At 44.4% G+C, this 14,766-nt stretch overlaps 1 protein-coding gene across 1 annotated transcript in view; it reads left to right on the top strand.

The window, feature by feature from the left end:
• The window catches only part of LOC141264330 (maternal DNA replication licensing factor mcm6), a 467,762-nt gene that overhangs the window by 372,969 nt on the left and 80,027 nt on the right, over positions 1–14,766 (top strand). Inside the window, exons 13-14 of the mRNA XM_073676620.1 lie at positions 5,395–5,556; positions 5,675–5,783. Of these exons, the coding sequence (XP_073532721.1) occupies positions 5,395–5,556; positions 5,675–5,783 (271 nt within the window). The remainder of the gene's footprint in view (positions 1–5,394; positions 5,557–5,674; positions 5,784–14,766) is intronic.

Raw genomic sequence — 14,766 nt, 5'->3', positions numbered from 1 at the left:
TATGCCGAGGCATGCTTACACACGTGCCTTGTATGGCTCACATCCTCAACCTGGTGGTATATTTCTCCCCCACTATCCTGGATGAGCTGCTGCAGAAAGCACAGAAATTGAGGACCTCAGCCAATTCAAACTGTGCAGAAGGGTGCAACTAAAAAAAAAAAAAAAACTATTCCATCAGCAGCATCACTATTCTGGTCATCTACATGCTAGCGCAGACTTTGAATGGCCTGCGGGAGGAGGTGGTCCCAGAGGAAGAGGAGTATGCAGAAGGCATAAGAATGTCTCAATGTTCCAGACTGTCAACACACAGGTGGGTGCCAAGGGAGGGTGGATTACTGCAATCATCTGCAACATGATACCCGTATAGTTACGATTCAAAATAATGCTGACTACTGGGTTGCTACTCTGTTCCCGCCCTGGAATGGGACACGCGAATACTGGAATATTGAAACACGCTTTTACACAACCTTATGAGAGGTTTTCCCCAAGACAGCAGTGAGGCACACGGTGTGCATTGCAGCTTTAGATTTCCAACCTCTGGCACATCAATTCGTCAACGCCAAAACATCAGCAGCAGCAGCGTAAGTAGCAGAAACAATTTCTGAGAGTTCTTTCAAACATTTTTTTACACCAGCTCAACAGAGTACAAGGACATGTGGTGAATGACTGGAGAGGATGGTGCAGAAGTATCTAGAGCTCCATATCAATACCATTAGGGAGGGTTTGGACCCTTGGACATTTTGGTCTTCAAAAATGGATGAGTGGCCTAAGCTCGCTTGTCATGACTTGGAGGTTTTATTATGCCCGGCAGCCAGCGTTCTCTCAGAATGTGTCTTCAGCACTGCTGGTGGTGTCCTGATGGATAAGTGCTGCTGGCTGTCTCCTGAAAGTGTAGACCACCTAACTTTCATCAAGATGAACAAGTCATGGATCTCCAAGGACTTTTGCACCCCAATCGTAGACTGTACAGACTAGGCGATGTTCTAGTATTTAGTGTTCTGCATTGATCTTGCGTAATTGCAGTCTGTGATATCTTCAGTGTGGCTTCTGTGCCTGCTGTTGCTGCTGCAGATGTTAACACTAGTTTTTGGAAATGTGAACACTCCTGATTGGGGCTCCATCTGCTGGGTTGTCTATAGCGGAAGAGGTGTCAGTCTTAATTCTAGCATTTCTATTCTGGTAAAATTGATGCCACTTCGGTGGTGTTGGCCTTTAATATTTGGAAACGGGGAGACTCCTGGTTGGGTCTCCTACATGTATGTTGCCTGTAGCAGTAGGCCTCCCAGACCGGCAGGCCTCCACTTACTTTCAGTCAACTACCCGTGTTACTATCCTTACATTTTTGTACCAATGCTAATTTATGAAACTGATTTTTCTGCCATCTGAGTTTGGCTAAGCAGAAAAGCAGGTTGAGCTTTTGCTTGTGGTATCAGGGCTCCCAGCACAACAGACCGACACCGATCCCTCACCCACCTCATCTTAATTTGAAGTTCAATTCAAATGCTGGCCCAGACCCTGATACATCATGCATAGCCCATGGCTGATTGCTGCTGTGCCACTTTCCTGGTGTCTGCCCCTAATTTGAAATGTTTTGGACCCGTTTGAAGGTGTTGTGTATGCGTTTGGTTCCCCTCTCCCCATTGAATCCAATGGCGTTCGGATATGTTCGCAAATATTTGATGACTAAGTCGGCGAATATTGCAGAATTGGCAATCATAATCCGAACCGAACATTCAAATATTCGCTCATCTCTAGTTGAAGATACTCCTCTTCGCTTTGCTTTTTCATCCAGTGCATACTGCCATCACTTCTTTCAACCAGGACTCATCTCTGCAAAAAATAAGTTATCTAGAACATATTCCCCAATTTTTCCCAACTTCTACACTATGCCAGATGAAAGAAAAAAGTGGCAGTGTCGCCCTGCACAGTAACAGGACCCCCCACTGAAAACAGTATCAAGAATAAAATGCATCACAGTAGTAATAATATCCCTTAATTAGCCCCTACAGTAGTAATGTCCTGCATCCTGGCCCCCATGTGTCTCCATCGTGCTTCTCAATATGTCCTCCCATCCTGCCCCCCCATATGTCTCCATCCTGCTCCCCCCTTATCTGTCTCCATCCTGCTCCCCCCTTATCTGTCTCCATCCTGCTCCCCCCTTATCTGTCTCCATCCTGCTCCCCCCTTATCTGTCTCCATCCTGCCCCCCCCCTTATCTGTCTCCATCCTGCCCCCCCCTTATGTCTCCATCCTGCCCCCCCCTTATGTCTCCATCCTGCCCCCCCTTATGTCTCCATCCTGCCCCCCCTTATGTCTCCATCCTGCCGCCCCCCCTTATCTGTCTCCATCCTGCCCCCCCCTTATCTGTCTCCATCCTGCCCCCCCCCTTATCTGTCTCCATCCTGCCCCCCCCTTATCTGTCTCCATCCTGCCCCCCCCTTATCTGTCTCCATCCTGCCCCCCCCTTATCTGTGTCCATCCTGCCCTCCCCCCCTTATCTGTGTCCATCCTGCCCTCCCCCCTTATCTGTGTCCATCCTGCCCTCCCCCCTTATCTGTCTCCATCCTGCCCTCCCCCTATTAAGGCTCCATCCTGCACTCCATCTCCCAATATTGCAGATTTTGGTACAAAAAAGTTTTTCCTTACCTTGCCACGGTACAGGGGCATCCTTTTCTCCACAATTTGAGGCACGGGACAGTGATGTCCTATGCCGTGCGCGCAGCTATCATCTACCGGTCACTGATTGGCTGGTGGCTCCTATTGCTGCGCAGGAAGCGGGTCCTGCACGACAATATATGTCTGCTGAATGTGCTTTTGAGTTCAGTTACTGAGTTATGGCTGAATTCTTCCCCTTGGGCCCGGACCGAGCCCTATACGCAAGATCAGTAATAGCTCTGATGGAGGCCCTGTCTGTTGGTCCAGAAGTCATTGTTCTTGAAGCTTCCCGCATAAAATGGAACTTAACATGAATGTTTTGGTTCTCGGGCTAACTTTTTACATCTGTGTGAATGCCAACATCCTTGGATGTTTTGCATTAGATTTTTTAGATTTTTTTTCCTCTGTAGTCTTTATCCATTTATTGGATATTCATTTCCTCTGAGAGCTCAGATATGCCTTGCTAAGATTCAGGGTTCAGATCCATTGACTGCATGGTGTGTGCAACATACAGGTGGTTTTATTTTTATTTTCTTGTTGAATGCCTTTGTTATGTAACGGAGTTTGGTTGTATCTGCTTTATATATTGAAGATTTTCTTTTAAGTGTACATGTTTGTAGCATCTGAAACATGCCTTGACCTTGTATCTGTTGCTTTGATTGCAATGGTGATTGCAATGCACCATCTGTGGAGTCCTACCAGTGTTCCTTTCTTCTCTTGCCAACTAGTCAGATCTTTAATATTCTAGTTTAAGGTTGGTATTTAGGTTTGTATCTAGTGCATCAATCGGCGTGTCTGTTAAACTGCATAGCAATATGTAACATGGTAATCTTTTACAAGTACTTCTCACTAAATTAGAATATTATCAAAAAGTTAATTTATTTCAGTTCTTCAATACAAAAAGTGAACCTCATATTACACTGCTCAAAAAAATAAAGGGAACACTCAAATAATACATCCTAGATCTGAATGAATGAAATATTCTCATTGAATACTTTGTTCTGTACAAAGTTGAATGTGCTGACCACAAAATCACACAAAAATAATCAATGGAAATCAAATGTATTAACCAATGGAGGCCTGGATTTGGAGTCACCCCCAAAATTAAAGTGGAAAAACACACTACAGGTTGATCCAGCTTTGATGTAATGTCCTTAAAACAAGTCAAAATGAGGCTCAGTATTGTGTGTGGCCTCCACGTGCCTGTATGACCTCCCTACAACTCCTGGGCATGCTCCTGATGAGGTTGCGGATTGTCTCCTGTGGGATCTCCTCCCAGACCTGGACTAAAGCATCTGCCAACTCCAGGACAGTCTGTGGTGACGTTGGTGGATGCAGCGAGACATGATGTCACATATTCTCAATCGGATTCAGGTCTGGGGAATGGGCGGGCCAGTCCATAGCTTCAATGCCTTCATCTTGCAGGTACTGCTGACACACTCCAGCCACATGAGGTCTGGCATTGTCCAGCATTAGGAGGAACCCAGGGCCAACTACACCAGCATATCGTCTCACAAGGTCTGAGGATCTCATCTCGGTACTTAATAGCAGTCAAGCTCCCTCTGGCGAGCACATGGAGGGCTGTGTGGCCCTCCAAAGAAATGCCACCCCACACCATTACTGACCCACTGCTAAACCGGTCATGCTGAAGGATGTTGCAGGCAGCAGATCGCTCTTCACAGCATCTCCAGACTCTGTCATGTCTGTCACATGTGCTTAGTGTGACCCTGCTTTCATCTATGAAGAGCACAGGGTGCCAGTGGCGACTTTGCCAATCCTGGTGATCAGTGGCAAATGCCAAGCGTCCTGCACGGTGTTGGGCTGTGAGCACAACCCCCATTTGTGGACGTTGGGCCCTCACACCACCCTCATGGAGTCGGTTTCTAACCATTTTTGCAGACACATGCACATTTGTGGCCAGCTGGAGGTCATTTTTCAGGGCTCTGGCAGTGCTCCTCCTGTTCCTCCTTGCACAAAGGCGGAGATAGCGGTCCTGCTGCTGGGTTGTTGCCCTCCTACGGCCCCAACCACGTCTCCTGGTGTACTGGCCTGTCTCCTGGTAGCGCCTCCAGCCTCTGGACACTACACTGACAGACACAGCAAACCTTCTTGCCACAGCTCACATTGATGTGCTATCCTGGATGAGCTGCACTATCTGAGCAACTTCTGTGGGTTGTAGAGTCCGTCTCATGCTACCACGAGTGTGAAAGCACAACCAACATTCAAAAGTGACCAAAACATCAGCCAGAAAGCATTGGTACTGAGATGTGGTCTGTGGTCCCCACCTGCAGAACCACTCCTTTATTGAGGGTGTCTTGATAATTGCCAATAATTTCCATCTATTGTCTATTCCATTTGCACAACAGCATGTGAAATTGATTGTCAATCAGTGTTGCTTCCTAAGTGGACAGTTTGATTTCACAGAAGTTTGATTTACTTGGAGTTATATTCTATTGTTTAAGTGTAACCTTTATTTTTTTGAGCATTGTATATATTGTTTTGCCTAAAATACAAAGGAAATGTGTCATCTTTAACTTTAGGCCTTTTAGAGATCATTTAATCTTCAACTTGCTTAACTGTTCACAATAACAGTAATTTTGACTAGGGGTGCCAAAACTTTTACATTCCACTGTATCTCACCTTTTGCCAGATTCGCCATCTATGTGTAGCTATTTATAATGTTGTTTAAATTGACTTTTATTCAGATTTATGCTGAAGATCTTTTTTTTCAATCTAAAGATCATTAAGGAAGCCGAAGAGTTCATTGTTGAACAATACCGTCGCCTCAGACAGCGTGATGGTAGTGGTGTCACAAAATCTGCATGGAGAATTACAGTCCGGCAGCTTGAAAGTTTGATCAGATTATCTGAAAGCATGGCTCGTATGCACTGTTCTGATGAGGTAACTAGTCTTGCCAAGTCTAAATTATATGGTAGCTGCTATCTGACTTAGAAGACGATAACTCTGTGTGCTCTTTTTACTGAAATGGGACAGTATTAAAATTTTTGATTAACTTCAGGTTCAACCAAAACATGTGAAAGAAGCCTTCAGACTGCTGAGCAAATCTATCATTCGTGTAGACACGCCTGATGTCAGTTTTGATCCAGATGAAGAAAAGATTGTGGAAGGTACGGTTTAGACATAATAACAATAAATATATATGGACACATTTTGGCAAATATTAACAAATCCAGACTTTATAGTCTAGAACATAATTTATTTCTTAATATAATAGCTATTAATTTTATAAAAATAAATAAAATTGTATAAAAGTGTAAAGTACTTATCATATGTGATTGGAGATGTAATCTATAAACATAACGTATGTCGCACTCTTTACGACACTTGACGTGTTTGCAAATAAAATTAGTTAATCTATTCCCACTCACTCAATCTTGCACTCGCCTTCTACTTATGTTGCAAGTTGAACATTATTCATACTGCACAGTCAACACTGTTGCACAATAATGTATTGGACCAAAAGCTGGTAGGTGGTGACAGATGCTCACAGGATTAAGTAAAATGTAGAAAGAAGGGGGTCCAGCTTTATAAATAGTTCCAAAAATTTATTTTATTGTAGAAAAAATATATTAAAATTCAGATTCCATAGTCATGGTGTATAGCCAGGGCAACGCGTTTCGAACGCCAAAGATGCGTTCTTTGTCAATATATTTTTTCTACAATAAAATAAATTTTTGGAACTATTTATGAAGCTGGACCCCCTTCTTTCTACAATTTATGGAATTATTGCGAATGGTTCATCGCATCCGTGCTTCAGAAACGTCTATGCTCAGGTGACCTGGTGAAACTCCTTTCTTCCTATGTCACAGGATTAAGACTCGATGGAAGGGCTATGGACTTTTTAGAGTATACAATGACCAAATTTACTAAAGTTTTAACTTCTAATATAAGTAGTACAGTGCTTGCATATAAAAGGACCAAAATCTTTTTTTTTTTACTTCTGCTTCCAGGGGGGTAACATCTTCTAGTTTCTGCTTGACAGACGAGAGTTTCTTGTGCTAGGATGTGGTTAGTGCTGTGTGTGAATGAGGCTGGTTGACTACTTATTTTAATGGCCAAGCCAGCTATTATGTCTATAAATCAGCTCATTAAAGTGGATAAGCCAGTCCCCTTTCTGTAAAGAGGGCTGGCTGACCAGCTGTGACTAATGGCCTCAGTCGAGTACCGATACTTAAAATGCTCCTAGGGGCCAGTGTGGGTGGCTAAATATTAAACAACCTTTCTGATCTCAAGTCCACTTGCAAGTTGCGTTCCATTTTTTTTTTTTTTTTTTTTAAGCCGGAAATTCCTTTTTAACTTTATGGATTTACAAGAAAATCTGAGTTTAGATTTTACAGCATCAGTGCGGTCTATGGGAATTTTAAGAAATCCCATACATGTGCTGCAGAGAATATTTACAGCGGAACTGACACTGAGGAATTAAAAGTTGCAGCATTTCAATGTGATGCTGTGCATGTTGCTACAGATTTTACCAATTGTAATGTATTTTCGGCGCACTATCCAACTAATAATTACTATTTCGAATCTCGCTGCAAAATTTTTACTGTGAAGTCTGCAGCAGAAATGCCATTCTGGTAATGTTCTATTGGTCATTGTCAAGTTTCTTTAGCTCCATGTAAATGTATTAAGCCAATGTTGTGTTTTGAGTAGTCTCAATGAAAACCATTAGCTAAATACCTTTTTTTAATGGAAGCTTCTGATAGACAGGGCGCCAACCAAATGTATTTTGTCCTATGCGAGCTGAGGGTGCAGTACACAAGTGACAAATGACATCCTTATATTATTACTGGTGAAATATGCTTGCAACAATTTGCACACTACCTATAACAATAGGGATATAAATCTTCTCAGTCTGCTCTTTGAGATCTTTATATCACTTTAAGATGATCATGAAAGAAGCAGCCTTAAGAAAAAAAACTTTTGTGTTTTTTTTTTTCCTCTCAGCCATTTCTACCAAATGATGGTTTTCTGACCATAAACTCCAATTAACTGCAGTTTCACTAAGGTACACTTCAGGACTGTATTTACAACTCTCATCACGCTATGCGCTGAGGCTGCGTATGTTTCCATTGCTATTTTCCCACAATGAGCGATAGCTGGGTTTTTGATGCAGCTAGTCATGGAAAAAATTAAAATCCATGATAAAAGATGAGAGAAAAGAGCTTGCACTATACACTGTGTGGCTGAACCCCCCCCCTTCAGAATTGGGTAACCACAGAAATGCTTGATAATTAATAGATGTGAGGCCCTGCTTCAGGAATATGGAGTAGATTTACGACGTAGATCAGAGTTTTAAAAACTTACAGATCTGGGATTCTCTTTGTCTGCTTACTAGAAAATTAATAAGGGAGGTTTGCAAGAACTGTCCATCCAATCTATAGGAAAATCATATTTTCAAAAATATGATGAAGTAGTGAATGCAAAGCATTGTTTCAAGATGCTGAGCGATGACCGGAATCCTTTCAATTGAATACAGAGCTGATGGACTAGGCTACACCTGTCATATTTGGTCTCGAAGTAAAGCTAAAATCATGATAAAAAAAGACGTCTATATCGAGTACATGTGACTCTGGAGCAAAAATAGTCAATGTAGGAAATCTCATAATTTTCTGAAACTGACGCCACATCCCATGTCCAACCCTGTATGGAGTCATCAAGGGGAGGAGTGTAAGTGTAACTTAGGAGTCAATAAAAGGCAAATGCCAGCTTTTGGGTGTCGTCAGTACTTGGAGGCACAGTTAACTGTGGGTGCTGTCCATTTTCCTGGAGTTCCTCCCTCCATAAATCTGAAGCCATTGCTGTGATGACGGGTTTAGTAAGTTTCCTTGGTTTATCCTTTTATTTTATGTAATTGTATATTCTGTATTGATTTTGTTCCCTTTGTAAAAACTTTTGTATATTTTTTTAAAAACACTGGCTATCATTCTGGATTAAATATAAAATGTAATAGTTCTGTTCCTTTTGTACTGTAAACCACACCATATGCTACCAGAACAAAAAAACAGGCCTCCAGTCAGCCTGTATATACACTGCTCAAAAAAATAAAGGGAACACTTATGCAACAGAATATAACTCCAAGTAAATCAAACTTCTGTGAAATCAAACTGTCCACTTAGGAAACAACACTGATTGACAATCAATTTCACATGCTGTTGTGCAAATGGAATAGACAATAGATGGAAATTATTGGCAATTATCAAGACACCCTCAATAAAGGAGTGGTTCTGCAGGTGGGGACCACAGACCACATCTCAGTACCAATGCTTTCTGGCTGATGTTTTGGTCACTTTTGAATGTTCGTTGTGCTTTCACACTCGTGGTAGCATGAGACGGACTCTACAACCCACAGAAGTTGCTCAGATAGTGCAGCTCATCCAGGATGGCACATCAATGCGAGCTGTGGCAAGAAGGTTTGCTGTGTCTGTCAGCGTAGTGTCCAGAGGCTGGAGGCGCTACCAGGAGACAGACCAGTACACCAGGAGACGTGGTTGGGGCCATAGGAGGGCAACAACCCAGCAGCAGGACCGCTACCTCCGCCTTTGTGCAAGGAGGAATAGGAGGTGCACTGCCAGAGCCCTGCAAAATGATCTCTAGCAGGCCACAAATGTGCATGTGTAGCACCCTGAGGATTCGGCTGCTACAGGGGTATTGCACCTCAACCCAGAGGTGTGATATTCCACTCCCGGGTAAGGATGGAGTGTGGATCTGAGCTCGGTAGGCTGCATGCACTACACACATCCCATTTCCGAGGAGCAGACCGACGGTACTCCCACTTAGAAATGTGCAGGTACGACCGAGTCTGTTCCTGGCTGGAGTGGGAGGGGGGTGGAACATCCCAAGTAGTGTAGGGGCAGATAGGGGGAGCAGCCTGGGTAAAGTTAGGAGCTCATTGGGTGCTGGTCACCTGAGCTCACACATAGAGGGTGTATATAAGGTGGGCACCAACTAAGAACAGGGTCAGATACAGAGAACAAGTCAGGAGCAGAGGAGAAGGAAAGACCCAGAGTGAGAGAGGAGAGAGAGAGACCCAGAGGCACAGAAGAACAGGACTCTAAGATCCCAAATTAAAACCCCGGGTGAAGAGTCGGCATCAGGGTACCGGAACCCAAGCTGGTGGGGGTAAAAACATTCCCCAGCCAGAGACCGGAGACCGTGGGCAGCGTTTGCCACGGTCACCCACTACATCCACCCCGAAGGCACACCACATGAAGGGTCAGGGAACCCAAGGCCAAGGGTGTCCCAACAGAAGGCCCGAGGGAGCTGGACCTAGGTGGATCACTGGTGGGGACGGCCAGAGAACGGGACAGAAGGAGAGCTCAGGGCCACGCTCCGGACTTGTTTGGGGGTTGGCTGGATCCAGGACCTGGTGGACGCAGCACGGCTCGGGTGGTCACTCGGAGCTGGAGTGACCAGTACAACATCTGCAGTAAGTAAACACCCTTAACTGCACAACCCGACTCTGTCTTCACTGCCGTCTGCACTGCACCACCACAACCCCCATCCTCTGCACCTGTCCCCCCTGAGGCTATACCCCTCCCGTTGGGGGTTATCATCACAAGCTGCACCTGCATCATCAGCCTCAGCGGACCCTGCTGCAGCGGCGGCCACAGTGACCGCATCACAACGGGTGGCGTAGTCGACACAAAAGAACTCTTAATAACATCCGTAGGACTGCCACATAACACTGAGCTTGACGCCCTGGGCACGGGGCCGGGTCACAGCCGCTCGGAGACTACAACCCCCCATCTGATCCGGTGCCGGGTATTCCCCTCAAAAAGGAATATGTCCCAGGGGGTGCGTCACATGTGTCTACACAAACGGTTAGAAACTGACTCTATGAGGGCCTGACGTCCACAGATGGGGGTTGTGCTCACAGCCCAACACTGTGCAGGACGCTTGGCATTTGCCACAGAACACCAGGATTGGCAAAATCGCCACTGGCACCCTGTGCTCTTCACAGATGATAGCAGGTTCACACTGAGCACATGTGACAGACGTGACAGAGTCTGGAGATGCCGTGGAGTGTGATCTGCTGTCTGCAACATCCTTCAGCATGACCAGTTTGGCAGTGGGTCAGTAATGGTGTGGTGTGGCATTTCTTTGAAGGGCCGTACAGCCCTCCATGTGCTCGCCAGAGGTAGCCTGACAGCCATTAGATACCGAGATGAAATCCTCAGACCCCTTGTGAGACCATATGCTGGTGCGGTTGGGCCTGGGTTCCTCCTAATGCAGGACAATGCCAGACCTCATGTGGCTGTAGTGTGTCAGCAGTTCCTGTAAGATGAAGACATTGAAGCTAACTGGCCTGCCCGTTCCCCAGACCTGAATCCGATTGAGCACATCTGGGACATCATGTCTCTCTCCATCCACCAACGTCACGTTGCACCACAGACTGTCCAGGAGTTGGCGGATGCTTTAGTCCAGGTCTGGGAGGAGATCCCACTGGAGACCATCCACAACCTCTACAGGAGCATGCCCAGGCATTGTAGGGAGGTCATACAGGCACGTGGAGGCCACACATGATCCGGAGCCTCATTTTGACTTGTTTTAAGGACAATACATCAAAGTTGGATCAGCCTGTAGTGTGTTTTTCCACTTACATTTTGGGGGTGACTCCAAATCCAGGCCTCCATTGGTTAATACATTTGATTTCCATTGATGATTTTTGTGTGATTTTGTGGTCATCACATTCAACTTTGTGCAGAACAAAGTATTCAATGAGAATATTTAATTCATTCAGATCTAGGATGTGTTATTTGAGTGTTCCCTTAATTTTTTTTGAGCAGTGTATATAAAAAAAATAAATTTTTTTTTTTTGGAAGCTAATAATTTTTCTGGGGCTATCGTGGAATTAGCAGTGACCGTTCGGAGGTATATACATATATTCCATGCTTTGGAATCGGAGGTGTATATACCATACGCTCACTGTTAGTTTTCCGATAACCTGCCTATAAGTGGAAGCAGCCTGTGGCGGCCTCTGTTGATCGTCCAAAATTTGGCACTTTGGAGTCCGTTTAACATTTGCACTGGTAGCATCCATCTTTTTCATCGTGCACAGATCTGTGATTGTCCTCACTTGTGTGCTAAAAAGATTCCTGAAATGATGGGACACTGCCGGAACACAGACCAGTCCAAAGTGACTCCATCTGCCTTATAAGTGAGTGGGTTCCGTCGGGGGTTTTGTCTGAATTACGATTTTTGAAATTTAGACGTAAACCTCTACGGAAATGTTCAGCGGAGAGCGCAGGATAAATGTGAGCCGAGCCTTATTCAGATTTTTGGGAGGTAGAATTAACAAATGGAGAGCAGTAAAAGAATAGCCCTTATTTTTATTTTGGCGCGGTTCACCATGCGGTATAAGTGTTAATGCGGATTTATTTTTCGGGTCGGTGGGATTACAGCGATTCTAGATATACAGTACAGACCAAAAGTTTGGACACACCTTCTCATTTAAAGATTTTTCACTATTTTCATGACTATGAAAATTGTACATTCACACTGAAGGCATCAAAACTATGAATTAACACATGTGGAATTATATACTTAACAAAAAAGTGTGAAACAACTGAAAATATGTCTTATATTCTAGGTTCTTCAAAGTAGCCACCTTTTGCTTTGATGACTGCTTTGCGCACTCTTGGCATTCTCTTGATGAGCTTCAAGAGGTAGTCACCGGAAATGGTCTTCCAACAATCTTGAAGGAGCTCCCAGAGATGCTTAGCACTTGTTGGCCCTTTTGCCTTCACTCTGTGGTCCAGCTCACCCCTAACCATCTCGATTGGGTTCAGGTCTGGTGACTGTGGAGGCCAGGTCATCTGGAGTAGCACCCCATCACTCTCAGTCTTTGTCAATTAGCCCTTACACAGCCTGGAGGTTTGTCCTGTTGAAAAATAAATGATGGTCCAACTAAACGCAAACCGGATGGAATTGCATGCCGCTACAAGATGCTGTGGTAGCCATGCTGGTTCAGTATGCCTTCAATTTTGAATAAATCCCCAACAGTGTCACCAGCAAAGAACCCCCACACCATCACACCTCCTCCTCCATGCTTCTCGGTGGGAACCAGGCATGTAGAGTCCATCCATTCACCTTTTCTGCGCTGCACAAAGACACGGTGGTTGGAACCAAAGATCTCAAATTTGGACTCATCAGACCAAAGCACAGATTTCCACTGGTCTAATGTCCATTCCTTGTGTTCTTTAGCCCAAACGAGTCTCTTCTGATTGTTGCCTGTCCTTAGCAGTGGTTTCCTAGCAGCTATTTTACCATGGAGGCCAGCTGCACAAAGTCTCCTCTTAACAGTTGTTGTAGAGATGTGTCTGCTGCTACAACTCTGTGTGGCATTGACCTGGTCTCTAATCTGAGCTGCTGATAACCTGCGATTTCTGAGGCTGGTGACTCGGATAAACTTATCCTCAAAAGCAGAGGTGACTCTTGGTCTTCCTTTCATGGGGCGGTCCTTATGTGAGCCAGTTTCTTTGTAGTGCTTGATGGTTTTTGCAACTGCACTTGGGGACACTTTCAAAGTTTGCCCAATTTTTCGCACTGACTGACCTTCATTTCTTAAAGTAATGATGGCCACTCATTTTTCTTTACTTAGCTGCTTTTTTCTTGCCATAATACAAATTCGAACAGTCTATTTAGTAGGACTATCAGCTGTGTATCCACCTGACTACTGCACAACACAATTGATGGTCCCAACCCCATTTATAAGGCAAGAAATCCCACTTATTAAACCTGACAGGGCACACCTGTGAAGTGAAAACCATTTCCGGTGACTACCTCTTGAAGCTTATCAAGAGAATGCCAAGAGTGTGCAAAGCAGTCATCAAAGCAAAAGGTGGCTACTTTGAAGAACCTAGAATATAAGACATATTTTCAGTTGTTTCACACTTTTTTGTTAAGTATATAATTCCACATGTGTTAATTCATAGTTTTGATGCCTTCAGTGTGAATGTACAATTTTCAAAGTCATGAAAATACAGGAAAATCTTTAAATGAGGAGGTGTGTCCAAACTTCTGGTCTGTACTGTATATAATGTATATTATATACAGTACAGACCAAAAGTTTGGACACACCTTCTCATTTAAAGATTTTTCTGTATTTTCATGACCTTGAAAATTGTACATTCACACTGAAGGCATCAAAACTATTAACACATGGGGAATTATATACTTAACAAAAAAGCGTGAAACAACTGAAAATATGTCTTATATTCTAGGTTCTTCAAAGTAGCCACCTTTTGCTTTGATGACTGCTTTGCACACTCTTGGCATTCTCTTGATGAGCTTCAAGAGGTAGTCACCGGAAATGGTTTTCACTTCACAGGTGTGCCCTGTCAGGTTTAATAAGTGGGATTTCTTGGCTTATAAATGGGGTTGGGACCATCAGTTGTGCTGTGCAGAAGTCAGGTGGATACACAGCTGATAGTCCTACTGAATAGACTGTTAGCTGCTTTTTTCTTGCCATAATACAAATTCTAAGTAAAGAAAAACGAGTGGCAATCATTACTTTAAGAAATGAAGGTCAGTCAGTCCGAAAAATTGGGCAAGCTTTGAAAGTGTCCCCAAGTGCAGTTGCAAAAACCATCAAGCGCTACAAAGAAACTGGCTCTCATGAGGACCGCCCCAGGAAAGGAAGACCAAGAGTCACCTCTGCTTCTGAGGATAAGTTTATCCGAGTCACCAGCCTCAGAAATCGCAGGTTAACAGCAGCTCAGATGAGAGACCAGGTCAATGCCACACAGAGTTCTGGCAGCAGACACATCTCTTCAACAACTGTTAAGAGGAGACTTTGTGCAGCAGGCCTTCACGGTAAAATAGCTGCTAGGAAACAACTGCTAAGGACAGGCAACAAGCAGAAGAGACTTGTTTGGGCTAAAGAACACAAGGAATGGACATTAGACCAGTGGAAATCTGTGCTGTGGTCTGAGGAGTCCAAATTTGAGATCTTTGGTTCCAACCACCGTGTCTTTGTGCGACGCAGAAAAGGTGAACGGATGGACTCTACATGCCTGGTTCCCACCATGAAGCATGGAGGAGGAGGTGTGATGGTGTGGGGGTGCTTTTCTGGTGACACGGTTGGGGATT

This window comes from Phyllobates terribilis, unplaced genomic scaffold (genome assembly GCF_046119375.1).
Source record: "Phyllobates terribilis strain yellow unplaced genomic scaffold, ASM4611937v1 Scaffold_4__5_contigs__length_816908805, whole genome shotgun sequence".
Classification (NCBI taxonomy): domain Eukaryota; kingdom Metazoa; phylum Chordata; class Amphibia; order Anura; family Dendrobatidae; genus Phyllobates; species Phyllobates terribilis.
The sequence above is the reverse complement of the archived record's forward strand: the minus strand, read 5'-3'. Positions and strand labels throughout refer to the sequence as shown.